General features: G+C 39.3%; 1 protein-coding gene across 1 annotated transcript; it reads left to right on the top strand.

Moving 5' to 3' along the window:
- Nucleotides 1-1,881: 1,881 nt before the first annotated feature.
- Nucleotides 1,882-26,825, top strand: si:ch73-40a2.1 (tyrosine-protein kinase receptor TYRO3). Its single transcript, XM_044185173.1, has 15 exons — nt 1,882-1,928; nt 4,246-4,307; nt 4,599-5,220; nt 8,296-8,451; nt 8,937-9,269; nt 10,119-10,311; nt 12,025-12,116; nt 18,208-18,321; nt 20,337-20,417; nt 20,503-20,595; nt 22,554-22,672; nt 24,428-24,537; nt 24,848-25,007; nt 25,171-25,307; nt 26,214-26,825. Exons 1-15 carry the CDS (start codon nt 1,886-1,888, stop codon nt 26,539-26,541), a joined length of 2,643 nt encoding a protein of 880 aa, XP_044041108.1. The 5' UTR covers nt 1,882-1,885; the 3' UTR covers nt 26,542-26,825.
- The last annotated feature ends 125 nt before the right edge of the window (nt 26,826-26,950 follow it).

Genomic DNA, 26,950 nt, shown 5'->3' with positions numbered 1-26,950 from the left:
AATATTTCTCTCAAGTAAAGTACTTAAGCAGATTTACTTAGAGTCAACAGGAATGCTAGCGGCACTGTGAGGCTGTGCTTTGATTCATAAACCAAATGAATCTCTGGGGACCATGAATGTCTGTGAAAAACTCTGTGCCACTCTGTCCAGTAGATGTTGAGATAATACACCAGTTAAGTGAAAACTTTGACCTGCTGGTGGTGCTAGGGGAAAAGTCAGGAGTCACCAAAGGTTTAGTATTTATTAGGATTCATCCTCTGAGCACCATGAATGTCTGTACAAACTTCCACGGCAATTCATCTGATACATGTGGAGATATTTCATTCTGGAGCAAAGTGGTGGACCGATCGACTGACAGACCAGCCCTGTGTCCTAGAAATTACATTCATATACAACTACTTTGCAACAGCAAATAAGTTTTGAGGGAAACATAATGCAGACCGAATTATGTTTTCTATTAACATAATGAGGACAATTAACATGTTAACGTTAATTAACTTACCTGGCAAGTCACAAAAATGTTGACAGTGAACGTATCAGTAAATGTTCACTGACAGTGTATTTCATACACTGTCCACTCGTAGTGACTACAACATGATTCGACTTTTTATGGTTATGTTTAGGCACTGGTGCTAATACAGAAAAAGTCAGCAGTGACTTGAGACATAACATTTTTTATTTACATTTAACCAAAATCACGATCTTTCCTAACCTTAACCAAAGTGCTTTTGTTGCTTAAACCTAACTGCAGACGGGAGTATAAATATTTAATCTTAACCCATCAAGGGGTAAAATGGTTGCAATAACACATTTTGTATTTTTTCAACCAAACTTTTCACAGTATACTCAACTCTGTCCTGTCTCTTAACTGTTATGGATAGCCCCAACTAATTTCTAAGAAAATCTATATTTGACCTTTACACATCCTCCTCCTCCTTTAACTGAAATATTCTCATAAGATTTCTATTTTGTGAGAACAAATGTAATCCACTGAACTCTATGAAAACAGTTTTATTTTTATCTAGAAAGAGGAAGCACCTCTTCTCTCTCAAACAAGAGAGACTTTGGAAATTGGGGAATTTGTGTGCTGAATCAAGAGCAGACTCATGTTAAATGATACAATGTGATGCAAAGTATTGCTACAGCCTTAATCTATATGTGTACAATTTTTCTATACTGCTGTAAATGAGCTGCTGTTGTATTGCTGACTCTGTACCGACCACTTTGCTTTCCTGTCAGTCAAACAAAGTCCCACAAGAAGCAACAGAGTGACAGTGTTAACTTTCTCTCCTCTTCTGTGTTTAGAGGAGCTTTTCCATTCTGACAAACAGACTCGACTGGGATGGAATTCCGACCCACCCAGAGAAGTAAGTTGGGTTGCTAAGTGACAAGTTTTTATTTCATTAAAAGGCTTGCATCATGTACAGTAAAAATACACTTCCTACTAATCGCTGAATATGACATTACAAGTTTATATTAACTGTTATAATATAACTATACTATAATAACAACTGTTATTGTATTTACTCAATATAATGGCTATCTATCTATCTATAGTCTTATACAGAGGTCAGTGAGTCTCATCATGATTTTTGCGTGGGCCTGTAGTTCTAACCTGCAGCTTTTCACTGATGTTCTCTTGCATTTTTTCATCCCAGTGGGGTGAAATTCCACTGAGAGTGGATACAGAGAGTCCAGTGCCCGTGCTCCAAGCTTGTGGAAGAAGCATAACGAGAACTATTTTAAGCCAGTGGAGGGAGCGTAAAGACGCCCACTATCTACTGATGGATGTTGCATTTGCCCAAGAACAGGAGCCGTCTGGTCAGCTCAGCCCTCTACAAGTTCACCTTTTTGACTCGGATACACCCATCACAAGTGGGTCTGGATGTGGGAAGCCGGCTGTGACATACAATTTCAAGCAGAGGAGGGTGAGTATTCAGGTGTTTTACATTCTGAATGGAAAACCTTTTCTATTCCAATTAATATATAAAACTTTAACATGCTTATGTGATGGTATTATATATTTAATCTCTGAGGCACATTCCAGTGGACTTTAAAATGGTTGTCAGGAAGTGTTCCAAGAAAAGATAAGACCATTCACTGTCATTTTAATTCACCAGAAGTGACAAAAAGTTATTATTGAATATTATGGAATTAAAATCCCCTCAGACAAAGTTCTTATGGATGAAAAACTGATCTGGGGTCAGTAGACCTGTTACGAAATACTTGTGGTAAAAGATAACAATAGTAGTTAACTTGAAAAAGATCATGATTTGATTCAATACACTATAGTGGTTTCACTATTTAGTTTTATAATAGTAGAATATTTGTGAAACTAAATTATTTGAGACATTGGAAATAATACTTTTTTTAAAAAGGGTTAAAAATGTAGCAGAAGTATGGAGTCCCTAAAGGGCCACAGTAGGAAATAATTTGCATTCATTTTCATGTTCCCTATGAACAGTTTTGTGTTCTTTTAAGGTCTGATGATGTTTGAAGTCCACACTGCTAGTTCAAATATTATACTGAATATAATATTAAGAGTGTGATTTTTATTTTGTGCAAAAGGCAGAATAGGTATAAGTATTCAGATCCTGTAAGTAAGTATGTAAGCAAGTAGTAATGACACAGTGTAAAAATACAGTAAATATAAGTAAAACTACATAAAGTCCTGCATTCAAAATTATTATGATTACAAAAGTATTACCAGAAAAATGTACTCAATTGTTGTTATTACTATTGATGCATCACTGTGTAAGCAGCATTTTAATATTGTAGCTGGTCGAGGTGGACCTAATTTTACCTACTTTATATATTGTTGAGTAGTTTACCCCATAACACTGCATCTTAATCTATAAACCAATCATACGCTTTTGCATTTAGAATTTGAATCCGTAAAAACAACTTTCTATGGCTGACAGATACATAAAACCTACAATATTTCTCTCAAGTAAAGTACTTAAGCAGATTTACTTAGAGTCAACAGGAATGCTAGCGGCACTGTGAGGCTGTGCTTTGATTCATAAACCAAATGAATCTCTGGGGACCATGAATGTCTGTGAAAAACTCTGTGCCACTCTGTCCAGTAGATGTTGAGATAATACACCAGTTAAGTGAAAACTTTGACCTGCTGGTGGTGCTAGGGGAAAAGTCAGGGAGTCACCAAAGGTTTAGTATTTATTAGGATTCATCCTCTGAGCACCATGAATGTCTGTACAAACTTCCACGGCAATTCATCTGATACATGTGGAGATATTTCATTCTGGAGCAAAGTGGTGGACCGATCGACTGACAGACCAGCCCTGTGTCCTAGAAATTACATTCATATACAACTACTTTGCAACAGCAAATAAGTTTTGAGGGAAACATAATGCAGACCGAATTATGTTTTCTATTAACATAATGAGGACAATTAACATGTTAACGTTAATTAACTTACCTGGCAAGTCACAAAAAATGTTGACAGTGAACGTATCAGTAAATGTTCACTGACAGTGTATTTCATACACTGTCCACTCGTAGTGACTACAACATGATTCGACTTTTTTATGGTTATGTTTAGGCACTGGTGCTAATACAGAAAAAGTCAGCAGTGACTTGAGACATAACATTTTTTATTTACATTTAACCAAAATCACGATCTTTCCCTAACCTTAACCAAAGTGCTTTTGTTGCTTAAACCTAACTGCAGACGGGAGTATAAATATTTAATCTTAACCCATCAAGGGGTAAAATGGTTGCAATAACACATTTTGTATTTTTTCAACCAAACTTTTCACAGTATACTCAACTCTGTCCTGTCTCTTAACTGTTATGGATAGCCCCAACTAATTTCTAAGAAAATCTATATTTGACCTTTACACATCCTCCTCCTCCTTTAACTGAAATATTCTCATAAGATTTCTATTTTGTGAGAACAAATGTAATCCACTGAACTCTATGAAAACAGTTTTATTTTTATCTAGAAAGAGGAAGCACCTCTTCTCTCTCAAACAAGAGAGACTTTGGAAATTGGGGAATTTGTGTGCTGAATCAAGAGCAGACTCATGTTAAATGATACAATGTGATGCAAAGTATTGCTACAGCCTTAATCTATATGTGTACAATTTTTCTATACTGCTGTAAATGAGCTGCTGTTGTATTGCTGACTCTGTACCGACCACTTTGCTTTCCTGTCAGTCAAACAAAGTCCCACAAGAAGCAACAGAGTGACAGTGTTAACTTTCTCTCCTCTTCTGTGTTTAGAGGAGCTTTTCCATTCTGACAAACAGACTCGACTGGGATGGAATTCCGACCCACCCAGAGAAGTAAGTTGGGTTGCTAAGTGACAAGTTTTTATTTCATTAAAAGGCTTGCATCATGTACAGTAAAAATACACTTCCTACTAATCGCTGAATATGACATTACAAGTTTATATTAACTGTTATAATATAACTATACTATAATAACAACTGTTATTGTATTTACTCAATATAATGGCTATCTATCTATCTATAGTCTTATACAGAGGTCAGTGAGTCTCATCATGATTTTTGCGTGGGCCTGTAGTTCTAACCTGCAGCTTTTCACTGATGTTCTCTTGCATTTTTTCATCCCAGTGGGGTGAAATTCCACTGAGAGTGGATACAGAGAGTCCAGTGCCCGTGCTCCAAGCTTGTGGAAGAAGCATAACGAGAACTATTTTAAGCCAGTGGAGGGAGCGTAAAGACGCCCACTATCTACTGATGGATGTTGCATTTGCCCAAGAACAGGAGCCGTCTGGTCAGCTCAGCCCTCTACAAGTTCACCTTTTTGACTCGGATACACCCATCACAAGATTTCAAAATAGTTGGACAGTCCTGGACCTCCAGACCTCCAAGCCGTTCCCTGTCACATCAGTCCCTCCAACCCAAATATCCAGCCACCTGAACCGCAGCCTGGCTCTGAGCCTGGGCTCTGTCAGCCGCAGAGGCTTCCAGCTCGCCTTCTCCTACTCAGGAACATGTGTGCTGATAACATCCATCAGACTGTACTACAGGAGGTGCCCTGACATTGTGGCTTACCTGGTCTCGTTTAAGGGGACAGGGGCTGGGTCGGGTCCCATGACGGGTTCCTGTGTAAAGGGAGCTGTGGAGGTTGCTGCACCTGTTAGAGAATGTAATGTGGATGGAGTATGGGGTCCACTGCAGGGGGGATGTACCTGTGAACGCGGTCATCAAGTTATCGATGACACCTGTCAAGGTATGTAGCTCAGATGATTTTTCAAAAGTCACCTTTTTTTTTGTTAACCAATTAAACATTAAACTATATGTAATTCGGTCTGCATTATGTTTCCCTCAAACTATATATATATATATATATATATATATATTCAATTAATATTTACATTTTACTCACATACCAGAAAAGTATCTGAATCAATCAATACCAGAATACATGTGGATGACAGCTTTCACATTTTCTGATTTACTGAAAAGAAAAAACTGACTTCTGAGGTAAAAGTTAGAATTGCGAGAGAAAAGGCCGAATTCAGAGTTTAAAGTCATGATTCTTGACCTTAAATGTTTTCTGAGAAATCTGGCTTTAATTTTAGATGTCAGATTTTTTCAAACAATTCTGGGATTAATCAGAACTCAGATATATTTTTTCATGTGGCCCTTATCATTTTCCATAATTATTTGGATGTTTATTTCTGTACATTCCCAAAATACAGTATCATCAATGCTTGTTACTGTTTTTTTGTAGTTTTTGTTCAGTGAAATTCATCAACAAACAAGAAAAAAAGAAAAAGAATATTGTAAAATTCAAGGCAATAAATTTCAATAACATTTTGAGTTAGGGGTTTTGACTTAATTTCTTAAGTTTGGGCTTTTAGTTTATCAAACTTAGAATTTTTACTCATGTTAATTTACTCCAAGTTTAAGTAACTCAAATCGACACAACCTCAAGGACAACATTTTATTTTTGCCCAATGTTTCTGCAACAGCTCGCAGCTAAAATTAGCACCTTGTGGATTGGAAAAATAATCTTGAATAGACTGCATGTCTTTCTGTACTTCATGAACATCAACACATTAACTTTCATATCCTCTTTCCTTCTCAGTTTTATCTCATAGTTTTTATTGTTTTCTTTTTTTACATAGGCTATTTCCTGTGCATTGCTCAACAGATACATCACAGTTTCATGTTTTCTCTATTTAAATGTCATATTGATAACATTTTTATGGAGATGAATATAAAAAAAAATCTTTAAAAATAAAAAAAAAATCTTTAAAAAGCAAAAATGTTTGTTTGTATAAAAAAATTACTGTCAAGTTGATATGTTATTATCAGATTTTTTGAACTTTCAAATATTGATACCAGGATCAGGATCAAAAATCAGTTTCAGTTGGGTTACCTCTATACCGGAACCCAAACAGTACATTAATGGGGGAATAATGTGACTGTCCTCACATGAGTCATTTCAACATATGCCCACTAACATTATATGTTTTTCTTTTCTTTTGCTTTTTTTAACCTTCACTGAGAGCCATGCTGTCTTTTGGCTGGACTGCAGCAAAGCGGGGGCCTGCCTTATAAATAAAGTCTGTGACTTACTGAGTGAGTGAAGTTACACCATTGGTCCATTGAGTGTTGGAGTGTCCTCACTGGCCATTGCTCTTTCAAAGTGAATGGGCTCGAACGTGTGTTACCGTAACTCCACATTCTTTGAGTTTAGGCACAGCCCTTTAACCCTTTAACGCCCGGGCCGCACTGCCTAACTGAGCAGCACGTGTGCGTCACAGAACCTCTTGCTTTTCATTTCGGCACCCATGTTAACAGGTTAGATCAGGCACACAGCCCACTTGAGCTGCACAGCTCAGGTAGCTGCAGCCACCCTCCCCCCCCTTGAAATGGCTTTTAAACTGAGCTAGGCCAAGTGAAGGATTGCTGTATATTTTCTATTTATTTATTTTTATTATTATTATTGATTTTTTTGCAAGTGAGCACACACTTCCTAATCTTAAACCGGGTGTAAGCCTATCGCTTGCGCAGCACTAAATACTTTTAGTCTATGCTCACTTACTATGAGGCCCCACCTCGGTCTCACCTTGTGTATAAATTGGGCTGACACCGGACAATCGTTTCCCAAAAACAGCTTTTTTTCCGGCTAGTTAAAGGAATCAGTGGGGCCCACAGATTAGAAGGCCGGTCCTGTATTAATAGAATCTGGAATTACGGTACGTAACTAAGGTTCTATTTTGTATAGACTTCGCCCTCTAAGGCTGTTGCAAGTGGGATAAGAGCGAAGCAGGATGTGGTCCATGACCCAATTGGTCCGTCCGGTACCCCAGCCCGCTCTCATTCCCAGGGCGCCAAGTACCAACATTTTGTCACGCCATCATACAGAAGCACAAGGTACCTTTAGCACCTGTATCAGACGCACCTTTAGCACCTGTATCAGACGCACCGGGCTGCCACTAGTCAGTCTAAAGAGCGCAAAAGGAGGAGGTTGGGTGGATGGATGGCACAAACAAACACAGGACTTTGCCCCAGGAGACCGGGGTTGGTATCCTGTGTGAAACCTAACCAAGTCGTTTTGGGGCATAAACCTTACCAAACTGGACCGTTTCACAACGTTAACCACGTGTTACAAAGGCATCTCATACAGACGCAAAAGGGTAGGCTACCTTGTGTGTCTGTATGAGACGCAGAGGGGTATGACAAATCAGCATCAGTAATTGACTGACCTGGGATGAGAACATGTTGGAATGAATGGACAGCAGTTGCTCTGAGTGTCTAATACTGCTGCAGATGGGTACCTTGTGCGTCTGTATGAGTCGCAGAGGAGCGTTGACAAAATGTCGGTATTCGACGACCGGAATGAGAGCAGGTTGGGTACCTACAAGCACAAACACACCCACTTCAAGAGAAATCAATAACCAGTCCATACCTCGCCAATGCGTCACAGCACAATGGCTCATCACAGTATCACATATGCATAGATGACACAAAGACAGTACAATACCTGGTATTCACCATGAGGGAATGCAACTGGAAAACAACATAAAACCTACTGCTGTGAGAAGCTGAGAAGGTTACGCACTGTAACAAAATTAGATAATAATGCAGGACCCACTTCAGTTCATATTGTACCTTGGTGGTGCAAAGTCCCTCACAAAAGCAGTGCCTGACCCTGCCACTAGTGGGACAAAAAGTGAAAACGCTGTATCTTACAACCAAAAAAACATTACAACCACATTAATAAATACAACTTTTACAAAAACTATCAGTATCAGTGGTGAGAAAGAGACAATCGATATTTCTGTTTCACCAGCATGTAGAATGGGCCACTACAAACCAGCCAATGAGAGTGGAGGATGTCGGCTGTGCCCACAGAACAGCAGGACACATGGGGAGGGATCAGAGAGGTGCGACTGTCTACAAGGTTTCAGCCGCCTGCCAACTGACCCTGATGACCTCGGCTGCACCAGTAAGAAACACTGAGTGGGTTTATTGGAAATAAACAGGTGTCATCCTGTTATAAAACTAATGTATGGATAGACATTAAAGCCCCTAAGTGAATTTGAAAATGGTCAACTTTGGCTCCCCCTACTTGTAGTAACTGTGGTAGACAGAAATGTATGCCACTTTTTGCACTTGTCTCATTTTTCTACAAACATAAAGTTATGCTATCAGGCTAATTTGAACAATGCTATTGTCACATCAAAATTCAACACAGAGAGGCTTTAAATATACAATAGTCTTTGATTCAAAACAGGATCTGCTTCAGTGTCGTCCATTTCTGCTATCATGGATATGATGCAGTTTGATTTTGGATTTATTATAAAATTGATTGATGGCACTGATTGTCTACCTTCTGCCTGTATATATTCACCTGATTTGATCCTAATGACATATTTAGTGGATTTTGCTTAGTATAAGCATGTTTTTGCTTCCTTGCCTTGTCCTCCACAGAGCTGCCCTCTGCTCCTGTAAATCTAACAGCCCATCATCATAATGACTCTGTGCTGATAGTGACGTGGGATCCTCCTTATGACTGGGGAGGCAGACAGGAAGTGATGTATCGTGTCAAGTGTGAGAAGAAAGCAGAGGCTGGCAGTCAGTGGGAGGCATGTGGAGAAGATGTGATTTTCCTGCCAGACTCAGCAGGGCTGACCAGCACATCAGTCAGCATCGTAGGAATCAATCCACAGCATGACTACAGTCTGTCAGTGCAAGCCTGGAATGATCTATTCACCCTGCAGGGGGCGCCACCTTCATCCACTGCCACTGTTACTATTCATAGATGTATGTAAGCCTGACTAGATGACCTCAACACATTAGATAGTCCAGGAAAGTCAGAGAAATACTTCTCCTCAACAGGAAAGCTAGTGTGGTGGGAAATAAACATGGGGGGTTGAAGGTTCTGAGACCATGGATGTAGAAAGAGAACTGGATGCTTGCGCCGCAGAGCTGGCTAACCTCCGGTTTAGCCCACCGCTAACTTGAATGGGGATAAAATGATTTAATCGTGCGGCTCTTCTAGACTTTCCAAATGTTATCAGACCGAATGGATCAAATTCTGATAGTGAAGCAGGGCTATGTAACTTTAGAAAGAAGACAAAACACATTATTCCTCTTACAAAAGAGAAGTTGAACTCAAACAATAAAACACACCCTTGCTCAATTCAATTCAGGGGATTTGCTTTGACAGCCTTACTTGGACTGGTATGACCAGCAGCTTATGGTGACTAATGTTACCAAACTTTAGATAGATATTGCTGTGTAACTGATATTACTGGGTCGGTTTGCTGACTGTGACTCTTCTCTACTTGTGCCACTGTTACACAATGTTTTAGCACTATCCTGTAATTACCACTTGTGGCCACTTTGGATGCTTAAGCAAAGGGTAGGCTACATATACTTGCTTTAAAGGTACACTCAGCACAGTTCACAGTTGAATTTCAGAGCATCACCAGTCAGTTGGTATGCTGTTTAAAGCTGCATTAGTTAATTTTTGGTCTCTTGGGGGCAACAGAACAAGCTGTAAAGACAATAGACATATAACAAAATCAGGAAGTGCATCTTTAAAGTTAATAGAATGTTAAAACTACTGTTAATTTCTGAGCCACATGAAACACTTCTGTTTTCTTACAGGGAAAGTTCCTCCTCTGGTGATCACTGTGACCCCGGGCTTAAACGACTCAGAGCATAAAATAACACCAGCTCCTCAGCACCGGAGTCGCTTCTCCATATGGCTGACAGTTGGTGTTGTATTTGGCAGCCTGCTGCTCATGGCTGCAATCTCCATTGCTGTGTGTGTCCTGCGCTGCAACTACACTAAACTCAGGTAAAGGGACCTTCCACTTCTCTTCCTTTGGCCTACTACTTTAAAGTTTCTATTAGTGAATTTGTGTGGTAAGTGCTGACCTCTCATTATTCTCTCATCAATCTGACATATTGAGAATGTTAGATGGGACAATAATCAAAATAACTACAGTACATACTGTATCCTGATTAAATAAATGTTTTTATGATATAGACGAACTTCTGAGTGATGTCATTGTGAGATGCATGGGCACGCAGGGGTAGAAAACAAACCAGATTGAGTGAGAGTTTATGAGGAGATCAATGTGAGGAGTTGTTTTTGTGTAAAAGTAATGGGAGGAAATGTTCTATATCCTATGAAGAAAACCTCCTTTCAGCTCAGAGTGCAGGATTGGCTATTTGCATCTAGCAGTCTGGTCAAAGCTCTGGATTTTAATAAGGTGGTGGACAGTTTTGCACAGAAACTGGTGAAGTAGAAACACCTGTTTTATGACAGCGTACATTGGTACTGTGTGTTCATGGCTGTTTAATGAATATTGAAAAAAGTTAGTCAGGCTTTATAATCAAAGCTATAGTGATCAGCTTTCATTTGTGTGAGTTTCAGTGTGTGACTTTGTGACAGCTAATCGTGCTGCAGACTGATGGCGTTGCATGGAAAATTCATCATGTTAAGGCTATAATATTTCAAAGAAAAAAAATCACAAAAGGTGTGCAGACTCTCTTTTCATAATCCCCTCTGGCTGACAAACAATCCTTAAATCCTGCATTGAAAGTTTCTCATGAGTAATCTTTTGCAGGTATGCAACACAGCATTAAGATTAGGAGTTTATGCACTAATGTAACACATCAGGCACATTTCACATACAGCAGCTATACATGCTAAAGTTACTAATATACAGCATGAGAGGGCTTCTGTGCACTTAACATGTGCAGGCAAAAAAATCTCATGCATGCTTACATTACTTGTGTGAGGGGGCTTCTGTGCTCTTAACTCATCCTGGGGTGGGAAACTACCTGCAAGAACTAACTTTGTGTAGTCTGTGTTAATGACATTACTGCTAGTAGCTGCCATTTCTCAGTGGAATTTCATGTCATGTTAGCTAGCAAGAGCTGACATTAAAATCAACGTGTAGTGCGAAGTAAAGACATTTTTGTGATGCAAGGACGAGTGCTACATATAAACCTACCTCTGAAAAGTAATTTCACTGCTTACCAGCAAGTTGCTTCATTCTAAATACTGAAAATGTCCATATATAAAATCTTGATAATTGTTTGTGAACGGTAAACCTGACCGTAGTTTGCTTTTATTATCACTTTTGCAATAACTGTCAGTGTACACAAGGAGGAACTCCACTGGACTGGGCACAACAACATGCTGGGAAAGCTATGGCGCAAGGTGGAGAAAACAGTTTTGCTGGAAGGGAGAAAAGGACAACAACAGAAGTTGAAAATTGCAATCTTATTCCAGTAATTATCAAGATAATATTGTATATCAACATAGTTTTACAACCAAATTTTAATTTCAGCTACCAGCTGTTGAAAAAATATTTTGGGACTTGTGATTTTTTCAGGACATTTATGTCTATTTTTCAATGACTGGAAACTTGACAAAAATGATTCCGTATTTTCTCATATGTGTGGGAACCCTCCTACATAGTTTAAACATAACGTGATGATGACTAAACTTTTAAGACAAATTTACTGATAATGATATAAAATTCTAACTTTCCTACAGGTTTGACCAGGAAGCAGAGCTTTTGCAGATGAACGCTGAATTTTCCTACCGACGTCCGCAGGAGGTGGATGCTGCACCCCAGCAGGCCAACAGTAAGTGCCCTATTCCTGAACAGTAGTAGGTCAGTACTTTGTCATTTTTTATTTATTCATCACTGACCTACAAACCAAAGAAGCATTGTTTTCTTCCTCTGTGGTCGTGTTGAGTAACACCACTGTTAGGATATACTGGAAATATTTCAACGTCAAAGTAAGGGTAATACTTCCACCCAGAAAAGGTCACCATTCCAACCATTTCTCATTTAAGCTGAAAGCATCATGAGAAAATATGAAACGGATGAGGTTGGGATGTAGAGAAATCACCTTAAAATGATCACCAACAAGATCTCAACACATTAAAAAGCATAATTGCTACGTTTTGAAGTTTATATAAATTATTTCTTTCAGTATTTCTATCACAAATTCATCTCTAGAGGTTTTTGCACACAGCATATAGTACGTGAATGCAGTGCCATTTCTCTGGGGTACATCTCACTCTGTTTGTCCTTCTCTGTACCACGTGACTAGTTAGAAAAGAAGAAACCCAGGCTTTCTTCTTTCCTGTCGTATTAGATCTCAGAAATGGCACAGCCTCCTTTTAGCAGGATTCTTTCTTTCAGAATTGTTGGATATCAGCATGTTCTTAGTGCCTTTGGTCCCACGGGGTCAGTTGAGGCCTGTTGGGCCTCCGGATTCAGTCCAGTTGTTGGAAGGCACCATACACTTGAATAAAATGGGATATTGTCTACTTAAAACCTAAGTAATTAACAGACAGTTAATTAAATGTCATACATGGTAGGCCTAATATATGTTACGAAATCTGCTATTATGACAACATACCATATATAGGCTATACACACATACATCAGGTAAAATAAGTATTGAACACATCACCATTTTCCTAAGTAAATATATTTCTAAAGGTGCTATTGAAATGAACTTTTCGCCAGATGTTGGTAACAACTCATGAAATCCACACATGCAAAGAAATCAAACCATAGATGGCCATAAATTAAGTTATGTGTTATAATGTTAAATGATACAGGGAAAAAGTATTGAACAAATGAAGAAAGGGAGGTGCAAAAAGGCATGGAAAGCCAAGACAATCAGTAATTAGAAATCAATCCTGCCCCTTGTCAGTGCAAATTAATATCAGCTGGTTCAGTCCCAACTGATGGCCTATAAAAAGGTGTCTCATTACCAAGGCGTCACAGAAGAAACATCTCATGATGGGTAAAAGCAAAGAGCTCTCTCAAGACCTTTGCAACCTTATTGTTGCAAAACATACTGCTGGCATTGGTTACAGAAGGATTTCAAAACTTCTGAATGAAGTGAGCACTGTTGGGGCCATAATCCGGAAGTGTGAAGAACATCATTTCACCATAAACCAGCCACGACCAGGTGCGCCTCGCAAGAATTCTGACAGAGGACTGAAAAGAATTATCAGAAGAGTTGTTCAAGAGCCAAGGACCAATTGTGGACAGATCAGAAGGACCTGGAATTAGCAGGTACAATTGTTTCAAAGAAAACGATAAGTAATGCACTCAACCGCCATGGCCATTGTATGCACTCACCACGCAAGACTCCATTACTGAAGAAAAAACATGTTGAAGCTCATTTAAAGTTTGGACATACATTTGGACAAGCCTGTGACATACTGGGAGAATATAGATGAGACAAAAAATGAACTTTGGATGCCATAATACACATCATGTTTGGAGGAGAAATGCCACTGCACATCACTCCCAAAACACCATACCAACAGCAAAGTTTGGAGGTGGAAACATAATGGTGTGGGGCTGTTTTTCCAGCATACGGTACTGGCAAACTTCATATACAGTGGTGTGCAAAAGTGTTTCCTTCCTGATTTCTTGTTTGTTTGCATGTTTGTCACACTTAAATGTTTCAGATCAAACAAATTTAAATATTAGTCCAAGATAACACAAGTAAACACAAAATGCAGTTTTTAAATGAAGGTTGTTATTATTAAGGGAAAACAAAATCCAAACCTACATGGCCCTGTGTGAAAAAGTGATTGCCCCCTAAACCTAATAACTGGTTGGGCCACCCTGAGCAGCAACAACTGCAATCAAGCGTTTGCGATAACTTGCAATGAGTCTTTTACAGCGCTGTGGAGGAATTTTGGCCCACTCATCTTTGCAGAATTGTTGTAATTCAGCCACATTGGAGGGTTTTCGAACATGAACTTGTCTTTTTAAGGTCATGCCACAGCATGCTAACAGTTTGCTCAACTTATCTCCACTAGGCCACTCCAAAGTCTTCATTTTGTTCTTCTTCATCCATTCAGAGACCCCACAACAACATCCAAAAAACTGCAGGCCTCACTTGCCTCAGTTAAGGTCAGTGTTCATGACTCCACCATAAGAAAGAGACTGGGCAAAAATGGCCACCATGGCAGAGTTCCAAGACGAAAACCACTGCTGAGCAAAAAGAACATTAAGGCTCATCTCATTTTTGCCAGAAAACATCTTGATGATCCCCAAGACTTTTGGGAAAATACTGTGTGGACTGATGAGACAAAAGTTGAACTTTTTGGAAGATGTGTGTCCCATTACATCTGGCGTAAAAGTAACACCGCATTTCAGAAAAAGAACATCATACCAACAGTAAAATATGGTGGTGGTAGTGTGATGGTCTGGGGCTGTTTTGCTGCTTCAGGACCTGGAAGACTTGCTGTGATAAATGGAACCATGAATTCTGCTGTCTACCAAAAACTCCTGAAGGAGAATGTCCGGCCATCTGTTCGTGACCTCAAGATGAAGTGAACATGGGTTCTGCAGCAGGATAATGATCCAGAACACACTAGCAAGTCCACCTCTGAATGGCTGAAGAAGAACAAGACCTTGGAGTGGCCTAGTCAAAGTCCTGACCTGAATCCTATTGAGATGCTGTGGCATAACCTTAAAAAGGCAGTTCATGCTCGAAAACCCTCCAATGTGGCTGAATTACAACAATTCTGCAAAGATGAGTGGGCCAAAATTCCTCCACAGCGCTGTAAAAGACTCATTGCAAGTTATCGCAAACGCTTGATTGCAGTTGTTGCTGCTCAGGGTGGCCCAACCAGTTATTAGGTTTAGGGGGCAATCACTTTTTCACACAGGGCCATGTAGGTTTGGATTTTGTTTTCCCTTAATAATAACAACCTTCATTTAAAAACTGCATTTTGTGTTTACTTGTGTTATCTTGGACTAATATTTGAATTTGTTTGATCTGAAACATTTAAGTGTGACAAACATGCAAACAATTAAGAAATCAGGAAGGGGGCAAACACTTTTGCACACCACTGTAATTGAAGGAAGGATGAATGGCAAAATGTACAGAGACATTCTTGATAAAAATCTGCTGCCATCTACCAGGATGATTAAGATGAAACGAGGGTGGACATTTCAGCAAGACAATGATCCCAAACACACAGCCAAGGAAACTCAATTGGTTTCAGAGAAAGAAAATAAAGCTGCTAGAATGGCCCAGCCAATCACCTGACTTGAATCAAATTGAAAATCTTTGGAAATAACTAAAGATCAGAGTTCAAAGAAGAGGCCCACGGAACCTTCAAGATTTGAAGACTGTGTGGAAGAATGGGCCAAAATCACACTTCAGCAATGCATGAAACTCATTTCTCCATACAGGAGGCATCTTGAAGCAGTCATTACCAACAAAAGCTTTTGTATGAAGTATTAAATGAATTTCAGTAAGCATGTTCAATACTTTTTCCCTGTGTCATTTAACATTATACATAACCTAATTTATGGACATCTATGATTAGATTTCTTTGCATGTGTGGATTGCATGGGTTGTTACCAACATCTGGTGAACATTTGATGTCAATAGCACCTTTAGAAATATATTTACTGAGAAAAATGGTGACGTGTTCAATACTTATTTTACTTGATGTATATCTGTAACAGTAAATTAATTAGTAAAATAAAAAAATCACACAAGTTCGATGTCCATATATTTTAGCCATCTTTGTATCTCAGCAATGTGTGTCTGCTTGTCTCTCCTCTCAGAGGGGTGAGAGGAGGAAGGGGTCAGCAGACACACAAGTGCTCTGAGGGCTGTGGGATTCAGCCTTTCATTTACATTTTCTCTTATTACCAGCCATGATAAATTAATTGTTGTGCAGATACATATTTACATTTCCTGTTTAATAAGCTATTCAGCACATCATAATAGGCAAATATGCAACATCCAGTAGCCTAAGTTCAATTGATTAATATCAAGGTTAAGACAACAAGAGATCAGTTGAAAATATTCTTGGCAATATTTCATTAGAGTGGCAAGCAAGGACTTACACTACTAAAACTGTATCCCAAATTATCACACATACTGTCCCAAATAATTATGGATGTCCTGAAAGAATAGATTTGTTAATACAGGAAATGGTGATCTGTATGTCTGTATGACATCATATTAATTTCTTTACATAAAGAAGAGTTCTTGTTGAGAGGGTCTCTTGCTCTTTATGGCATCAGCATGACAACATCAAGTTCCACGCTTATATTCTTATATTCTTATATTGTTATTAATGTAACACATTGATTAATACATTTGATTCTGCATGGCAAAGTCATTTTCTTTATTCCTTTAGTCTTAAAGTTTTACAAGTCCTGGTTTTCAGTTGATGAAGACCAGAGATCATGAGATGTTCCTTAAGAGGGTGGTGTCAGGTTGTGTTAGGGAGAGTCAGTTGTAATTTACTAAACTGGCTTAGGTTGTTCATGATTTTTGCCGGCCCGCTGTAAATCGATCGAATTTAGCTATCAGCTTTTAAATTTAGCTTGAGGTTGTTTTAGGCATGTGCTAACTAACAATAAAGACAATAAAGATGAATGCTTCATTCAAAAATATGTCTTTTAATGAACTTTCCTGCTGATACAATAGAATGTTCAACTGAAATCAAGTCCTGTCATGGACCAAACAGGTTGCTATAGCAACAGTGAGTTATGAGGTCACTTTTTTCCATAAGTCAAGTTCGAACAAATTAATTTGAATGCCACCCACACTGGGCACACACACATAGACAGGAGTTTGTAGAATTTTTTGTAATTCTCCGGTGTTCTCTAAACTTGTGCACTTGGCAGCAACACAGTCTCAGTTCACAGCCGTAAACATTGGCATAAATGATGCAACATTTAAGTTAGGGCATATTTGGAATGTGAACAGGATCGTTGTGTAAAATTATTATTTGCTACTCTCAACACCATTAACAATTCATTGATCAAGAGAAAATGTACAGAAAACATTACAGCTCATAACATGAAGTAGCACAGCTTTTAACATTAAGCTAGCTAGCTAACTCGCTTACCAAGACGAGTCTTCATCATCCAGAGAGCCAACGTGCCTTGTCTTCAGATGCTCCAGCATAAGTGATGTGCTCCCATGCTAGGCAAGGATAAGCTTTGCAAATGTTGCAGTTCAAAACTTCTTTGGCTGAGTTAAGAATGAAATGTTCCCACACTTTGGAGGTTTTTGGAGGTCGTGAAGGTGCCATCGCGCTACTGTTCATTTCACTCTAGTAAGTAGTGTCACTACTGCCCGATGACATCACCAACGAAGAGATAATTACATTTGTTTGACAACTAATTTGGTCATCAATTTTTGTCGATTATGTAAATTATTCTTTGCTCTCCTACTTGAGGCTGGCTCTGAAAGCGAGTCAGTCCCCATTAACTCTTATGTTAAAATGCCCAACTTTACAGCAGAAATAATCATGTTTTATAGCCTGGTACAAAACACAGTTTTGGTCTCTATAGCTAATTTCCCCCTTCATGACAACTGTACAGTGGATGAATTTTTACAGGTGGGTGCCGTCACAGGTGGCCAGCCGCTAGGTGGTTTCAGCAACCAGGCTTCATTCGGCCTGCCTCAGCTCCACCTCTTTGCCCATTTTTGGATTAGCTGGAGTCAGGGACTGCCAAGATAGTGCACATTGAGCTTCAGTCTGGCTCTTCAGAAACTTATGGGTGATGTCATGGAGACTAAGTCCATGTTTTATACAGTCTATGGTTGAAATGTTGTTAATAATATCTGTTTGAAAGGAGCTCAGATTTCAGTGTGCGGGTACCTTTTCCTTTTACTGTATTACATTTGAGTGAATCCTTTGATTTCTTATTTTTTTCAGTGGTGGAGGGTGTGGTCCAGTTGTTGGAGGGGCTCAGTGGCAGGCTGCTGGCCAGTCTTAAGGATGTCCTGGTAGAGAGAAACAAGCTCACCCTGGGCAAAGAGCTTGGCAAAGGTCAGTTCATGATTCCTCATCAATAATACTCCTGTTTTAGGAGTATTAAAGTATATCGTTTTGCAATATATATATATAGCAGCACCATTTTTCTCAGTAAATATATTTCTAAAGGTGCTATTGACATCAAATGTTCACCAGATGTTGGTAACAACCCATGCAATCCACACATGCAAAGAAATCAAACCATAGATGTCCATAAATTAGGTTATGTATAATAATGTTAAATGACACAGGGAAAAAGTATTGAACACGCTTACTGAAATTCATTTAATACTTTAGTACTTTAATACTAGCTTTTGTTGGTAATGACTGCTTCAAGCCACCTCCTGTATGGAGAAACGAGTTTCATGCATTGCTGAAGTGTGATTTTGGCTATATTCTCCCAGTATGTCACAGGCTTGTCCAAATGTATGTCCAAACTTTAAATGAGCTTCAACATGTTTTTTCTTCAGTAATGGAGTCTTGCGTGGTGAGTGCATACAATGGCCATGGCGGTTGAGTGCATTACTTATCGTTTTCTTTGAAACAATTGTACCTGCTAATTCCAGGTCCTTCTGATCTGTCCACAATTGGTCCTTGGCTCTTGAACAACTCTTCTGATAATTCTTTTCAGTCCTCTGTCAGAATTCTTGCGAGGCGCACCTGGTCGTGGCTGGTTTATGGTGAAATGATGTTCTTCACACTTCCGGATTATGGCCCCAACAGTGCTCACTTCATTCAGAAGTTTTGAAATCCTTCTGTAACCAATGCCAGCAGTATGTTTTGCAACAATAAGGTTGCAAAGGTCTTGAAAGGGCTCTTTGCTTTTACCCATCATGAGATGTTTCTTCTGTGACGCCTTGGTAATGAGACACCTTTTTATAGGCCATCAGTTGGGACTGAACCAGCTGATATTAATTTGCACTGACAAGGGGCAGGATTGATTTCTAATTACTGATTGTCTTGGCTTTCCATGCCTTTTTGCACCTCCCTTTCTTCATTTGTTCAATACTTTTTCCCTGTATCATTTAACATTATAACACATAACTTAATTTATGGCCATCTATGGTTTGATTTCTTTGCATGTGTGGATTTCACGAGTTGTTACCAACATGTGGCGAAAATTTCATTTCAGTAGCACCTTTAGAAATATATTTACTGAGAAAAATGGTGAATCGTTTAACACTTATTTTACCTGCTGTATATATATACGTCCGGGGTGTGTTTGTGTACATACAGTACAGTAACCAAAGTTATTACAATTCATCCTGCAGGGCACACGACCAAGTTGCATAGCAAACCATTCAATAGTGGATGACACAATTCACATAAAAAAACACAAATGTTAACCTTGTTGTGGCGCTCGAGGAAAAGTCCAGAGATTACCAAAGTCATTAGGATATATCGTCTGTGAACCCTACTCTAAATGTATCTACAAAGTTTTGTCCCAATCCATCAAGTAGGTATAAAAATATTTCACTTGATGAGTAAAAACTTTGACCTGCTGGTTGCACTAGAGAAGTCACGGAATCACCAAATACTTTAGGATTCATCCTCTGGAGACCATGAATAACCACAAATTGTCATGGCAATCCATCCAAATGCTGCTGTTATACTTCAGCCTGGACCAAAGTGGAGGAAAGAAAGATTGACATTGCTATCCCTAGAGCCGGTAGCATGGCAAAAAACTGAGCTCTTGTGATGTAGTCAGGTTTTGGGATGTTAATCAAAGCTAGAACCAGGTGCAGAAATCTTTATTGAACTACTTATTTTCATGATATGACAATGAAATCCATAAGTCTGCAGGTTTACCACAGGAGTTCATTCTTTCGCTAAAGGGTTATCAAGGTCGTCGATATGAAAAATCAGTGGGCATACTCCAGTGCATTGAAACTGTTATAGATATCAATCTAATTATTTAAAACATACAACCAAAGAGCTTAGTTCATAAATCAGAAATCCACTATTTAAAAACATTTCTCCTGGGAGTAAAAGTGAGTGATAACATTCGGTCGTTATTTTCTGTTCTATAGGAGAGTATGGCTCAGTCTATGAAGGGGTCTTTACACCAGATGAAGGCATGGACATCAAGGTGGCTGTGAAGACCATGAGAGGTGTGTACTGGAACAAAATCCCTTTACCAGAACTCTAGTCTGCTACTTCTTATTTTTGTCATTTTTCTCTGTCCCACACATCTAGTTGGAATCCACAGCCAGGAAGACTTATATGAGTTTTTGAGAGAGGCAGAGATCATGCAGAACTTTGATCATGAAAATGTCGTCAGACTACTCGGTAAGATATACCACCTAATTCACCACTCAGATGCCTAACTGTCCAGTGTTTTCTATTGGACTGTAATAACATGTTCATTAAGAAATGTTCAGGACACAGCTTATATTAGCTTATAAAGTGGCAGGCAACAAACAATTAGTTGGGTTAGTTGAGAGAAACTGGGGGTCATCCAGGTGGATTGACAAACTAAAGCAATTAGATTAAAGCTGAAAGATGCACAGAAGCTGTGCAGTGGGCTGCTGATTATCAGTAGGAATGGGAAGTCAGTGGATTCAATGTTAAAATCAAAAGACCTGCTTGAGAGACTGGCTTTTTGGTTAACAAAAGGCCGATTCTAAAGTATATGGTAAAGATTAACTAAGTTCAGAGGTCCACTTACCTTTCAGAGCTTGTGAATGTCCTCCTTGATTTTTCTCCAGTCGTCCCCTGACCATACCTCATTCCAGTCTTCCTCCCCGGGAAGAGGTGGGACACCCTGTCCTTAAGTGTACTAACAGAGATCTTGGGTTGAATGGCTTGCGTCACTTGAACCAACTCTGTTGCTGAATGAATGAAACACTGTGAGATGTGACAGTTCCTAAAGGTAAAGAAAGGACATCTATGCTCTAAAGGATGATTCTATACCTTGGAATGGTCCACTTAGCACATAGCAAGCCACATATACTGTCAGCCTTCTGAAGAATCATAGCAGCCATAGCCTGTGCAATCAATGTCAATTGACGACCAAAATTTAATTTAAACAAAATAAATGCAACAGTGTTAGCATAAAAAAAAACCCCATAGCAACCACGCAACCACTAATTTCTGTGCTTCATTCATCATTAGATCCATTCATCAATCCATTTTCCATTTGACACTTATGTGGGTTTAGGTCATAATGGCAGCAGGCTAAGCAAGGAATCCTAGATGTCCTTTCTTAGAGATCCCGAGGCTTTCCCAGGCCAAATGGGATAGGTAATCCCTCCATCTTGTTCTGGGTCTGCCCCAGGTCTCCTCCCCGTTGGATGTGCTTGGAATATCTTCACAGAAAGTATCCTGAGCAGATGCCTGAGCCACCTCAACTGACTCCTATTAGTGTGAAGAAGCTACTACTGAACCCCACACCCTATCTCTAAGGTTTAGCCCAGTAACCCTGCAAAGGAAACACCTCTATCCACAATGTTGTTCTGTTGGCACGTACCCAAAGCTTAGTTTAGGGTTAGAAAATAGATCAGCTGGTAAATCGAGACTGTCCTCCCAAGATGAATGACAGAAATGGTAATTTCAGCAAGTGCCCCAAAACGACATATGTTCATGTTCAAGACAGCACCATCTAGTGACCATAGTAATTATGATTTATCTCTCGGAAGATAAAAGGAGGGTCAGATGTTGTTATAAGGCCCTGACACACTGCCAGTGTCGGGGTGTCGGTGAGCGTCTGCAGCCTGAGTTGTGGTGTGTTCCGCACACGTCGGCCCTCGTCCGGCTGATGTGGGCATCAGATCAGAAAACGCTTCTATGTGTCGTTCTAGAGGGCATGGACCAACATCACATTTTGGTGGGTAAATCAATAGCTCATTAGATTAGCCATTTGCACATTTTACAACAAGGTTGCCATTTTGGTTAAACTGCTTTACTTGCAACTCAGGTCGACAGTTATGCTTGGGTCATGGCCTCATATTGTTACTTCTAAAGCCTTAATCAAGTTATATAGCATCCTTTCAAACATTTGCAAAATTTAAATTTCTTTACCATTATTAAATCACTTGACAGAAAATCAATTTTCTGGCCTGGTGCTGTTGCTACCTGCACTGTCTCAATCAAATTTGGGGATACTACAGTAAATCTGATAAAGTTTGTGCCCAGTTTTAGAGGCAATGTAAAGGTTGCTTCTTCTACCCACAGACTCAGTTTAGCCCTATCTCCTCTACTACAGCAGCAGCAACCTTGTGAACGATGTGTGTGTATTTGTCCTGCAGGGGTCACTTTACAGAGAGAGCAGGACTCTCTGCCTGTTCCTCTGGTCATCCTGCCCTACATGAAACATGGAGACCTGCGTCGCTTCCTCATTGCTACACGCTATGGTGATCTTCCTATGGTGAGATGATGTCAGCACATGCATGTACATAAATGAGGCTTATTCCAACGTCAGCAGATGCTTACATAGACAGATACAGACAAGGACACTGGCATGAGTTTTATGGCTGATCAGACACCAACACAACATCATTTTACAACTCTGTAAAGTTATGCTGACAATCATTTTATTCATTGTCTTGAGTACAGGGGTAAACACTAGAATTTTGCTGCATACATTACAAAGTGATTCATGAGGAATATGAGCTTGCATGTATTTAGTCAAAACACTGCCTTGCTGCATGACGTTGCATTGTGCTGTGGCAAAAGTTGAGCCAGGTTCAACTACCCTGCGTTTTTGTGCTGTAGCCATCTGTGTTGGAAGCTCTGATGTGCTAAGGCAGTGGTCTCATCAAAATGAATGAGGAGTGTGTTTTTAAGGCAGCTATTGTCAGTCTGAATGTGGCCTTAGTACATTTGTTGCATTTGTAATGTGGGGTGCAGTGAATATAGCCTGCAGCCTATAGGGGTCCCTAGTGGGGATCCAGACTTGTGCTGCTCTGTCAGGGTCTCATATGCAAATCCTGTTTTACCGTTACTCGCCAGTAAGTTCAAAAAAGTGAATAAAATGAAATAAAAAAATAAAATTTTGAGTAAATAAAATGTTATTTATTGTGTAGAACTGATCTTGTCAATGAAAATTACAACAAAAAATATTTGTTGATGACCTTTTTTCAACGAGAATTACAAGATGAAAACTAAATAAAAAGAAGCCTTTGAAAACAAAAGCTATGATGAAATGCATTACAATTTTTGCCAACAAATATAAACTAAACAATAATGTGAACGATGGACAAATGGACACATGAACATTATAATGCAGTCTTATTCAACAACCCGAATGCATCTGCAGAATCACACAGTACATTGCAGCTCCAGATTAGTAAAACGGTATCCTCCACCACCCAGAATATCTCCTCTACATAAGTTTATTTAGCTTTAACACAAACTTACATATCAGTAATCTAATGTCTCTGTTAGCTAACGTTACCAGCTTTTAGAGGGGAAAAAGTAACAGATTTATGGGCCAAATTCATCTGCAATCCCATTGATTTTGGTTTTGACAAACCACAAAAACAGGCAGGCCAGCATGCTGATACTTTCCAAAAAGGTAAGCTAACAATAACGTAACATTAACGGCGGCTGAGGATGTAACGCCAACATTACTTTCAGTTGGCTGTCTTTTGTGTTAATATATCAGTAGGGGGATTAATGTTGGCTGTCAACCATCTACAATCTGTTATCCAAAGTTTTAGATGCTCATCATCTAAAGCAGGCAGTAAATTCTATTTTGGTAAACAACCTGCCCACAGACGAGAACTACACCTGTAACCATGGTAACATATACACATCAAAAATGGCGACAGAATGCTTATGGGACATAAAAAATTAAAAATGCATGAAGAAAATGAAACTAATATTTCACTTACAAAATAATAACTGTCTGTAATTCCGTTGAACAGTAATCCAATGACAAAAATATGTCTAAACATTTTCATCAAAGACTAAAACAAAACAAACAAAAAAAGGTGCGAGAATATAAACTGCTTTCCCAAATAGTAGTTTTGTGCTTTTTGAGTTTTCCATGACATCACACATGCTACAGTTTTCCATCCATACCTCTATCACAACACAAACATGCTTACATCTGCACATTTGTAAGTTCAAAAAGTTAAAATAAATCACAGAATACGCCCTTCTCTACCCTCTCTTCCAGTTTGTGCCCCATCAGAGTCTCTTGCGCTTCATGATTGACATTGCATCAGGAATGGACTATCTGAGCTCGCAGGGGTTCCTGCATAGAGACCTGGCTGCACGCAACTGCATGTGAGTCCATCAGAGGTAGACAGTGAGAGGGGAGCTTGAAATCAAGGACTCCTTGTTCTTATATGACTGTCTCTCTGTCCTCAGCTATTGGTATTCAGCCATGGCTTGTATCTAGGGAGGAAGCTGCTTAAAATTTCAATAAAGCAGACCTTAGGCCCTCAGAGGAGACGGTGTGTGTGTGTGTGTGACAAAATATAAAAAACAGTGTGTCAGAACTCTCATTTTGTTATTTGATCTAAATCAAGAGAGCATTGCCTTGTCTGAGCTAATAATGCAAATTCACTTTTCAAAAACTTTTTTCTATCCACAGGCTGGGTAATGACCTTAGGGTGTGTGTGGCTGACTTCGGCCTGTCCAAGAAAATCTACAGCAGCAATTATTATCGTCAGAAAGTAGCTATTCGTGTGCCAATCAAGTGGATGGCCATGGAGAGCCTGTCTGAGTCTGTCTACACCACCAAAAGTGACGTCGTGAGTTCAGTCTTCTGTGGAACATCACTTTGTCATGGAGAGGTTTTTGGCCTCTGTTAAGACAGTCACATGATGAATCTGATTTCTTGATTGTGACATTTACTGAACGTCTGAATTTGTACATTGAGTATGCAAAACTTTTTTTTTGTCCCTGTCCTGTCAGTGGTCATTTGGGGTGACCATGTGGGAGATTGTGACTCGGGGGAGGACCCCCTATCCTGGAGTTCACAACCACGAGCTGCTGGACCTGCTGCTGTCCGGACACAGGCTCAAACCACCCGAGGAAAGTGACGACAAACTGTGAGTTCCTGTGCTCGTTCAGCGACATTTCTTAGTTTGTATTTTGATGAGAGAGTTTTTGAAATATTAACACAAAGCTGGGGGTACCAGTGGGCAGAACAACAAAATTGGGGTGAGTGTTGTGGAGATAGCTAAAATCTATCTTTGTATTTGGCTTTATTTGTTCAGGTTTTGAGATATCTGTGTGAGATTTCTGCCTCCATCCAATACATGGAGGGGAATGGAATTGTGTTTGTGGTGCTCACAGCATGTAAAAGTGAACATTTCAGGGCAATATAATAGGAAGCATGTTAATAAATTAATTTATTTGATATAATTTCAATTCATTTATAGAGACTTTTTAATGAGGAATTATGAGTGACTGCAAGATGACATAGTCCAACATTTATACCTGTTTTACCTTTATCTCTAATTTATAGATTTGTCTATCAGTTCAATTTTGACCAAATATCAAATGGATGAATTTGTTTATAATGTACTTTTTTTCATGTGTTCTAATTGTCTCATGTATTTTCTGACATACCTGATACTTTAGTTTTAGTTTGGTTATACTAATACTCTGTAAATAGAAACCTGGGGCATGAGACCCCCCAATGGAGTCAAACGGAGTCAAAGACAAAAACATATTTCTTCTACACAAAATTATTATTTTTTGCTTCTCGTGAAATGCTGGATAGTTTCACCCTGTGAGACTTCTAAAAATGATTCAAGCTAAATAATTTAAGAAGGAAAATATCACTTTGGTTGAACTGCTCATAACTCATAGACATATGAAACCTGTAATGATGTAGATATTGCATTGTTTTAAGCAATTGCTATAGGGAATATTCTTGTACAGTAGGTATATTTATACATACTTCACCCTACCTCCTCCTTCTCCTTCGTCCATCTCACCCCAAAACACAGTTATGAAGTCATGCAGAGCTGCTGGGATAAGGAGCCGACCCGCAGGCCTGGCTTCAGGGAACTGGGCGAGACACTGAAAGGTCTTCTGTTGGAGCTGCCGGTGCTGGAGGCCAGCTTGGAGGCCAGCTACATCAACCAGGGCCTGGAGGTTGCTGCTGCTGTGGCTGCCTCTCAGGATCCACAGACAGACTCTGGGGGAAGATGGGAAAATGTCTACCTGTCTACTCCTGTGGGTGCTGCTGCAGCCAGAGATGAGGATGTGGAAGTAGAGGATGGCTACCTTAAGTGTATTACTGACTCGGCAGTTAAGGGGGATTATAATCACTAAAAAAAAAATACTGTTTTTATAAGTTACAAAATGTATTTCTGTATTAAAGTGGACCTCTCATGAACTGTGTGTGTGTGAGAGAGACAGATGTTGTATGTGTGTGTAAACAACTCAGGGGCATTTCCAGTCTGGGAGAGGACAGCCTGTGGTGGCACAGGCTCCCATTGGAATCTGATTGACCACCATAGGTGTCCTCCCTTACTAAATGTGGAAGTTGATATTGATAAAGAGCAAGAAAATGACTGAGAATGAGAATTAAATCTTTTACTTTATTTTCCACTTTATTTTTTTGTATATTTCTATTGTATATCTGTTACTAGAAAATAATGGTTACTAGAAAATGTATGCAAGTCAATTTCTGCCAGAAAAAAAGGGAAAAAACCCACAAACATGAAATTAGGAATTATTA

This window comes from Siniperca chuatsi, linkage group LG22 (genome assembly GCF_020085105.1).
Source record: "Siniperca chuatsi isolate FFG_IHB_CAS linkage group LG22, ASM2008510v1, whole genome shotgun sequence".
Classification (NCBI taxonomy): domain Eukaryota; kingdom Metazoa; phylum Chordata; class Actinopteri; order Centrarchiformes; family Sinipercidae; genus Siniperca; species Siniperca chuatsi.
The sequence above is the reverse complement of the archived record's forward strand: the minus strand, read 5'-3'. Positions and strand labels throughout refer to the sequence as shown.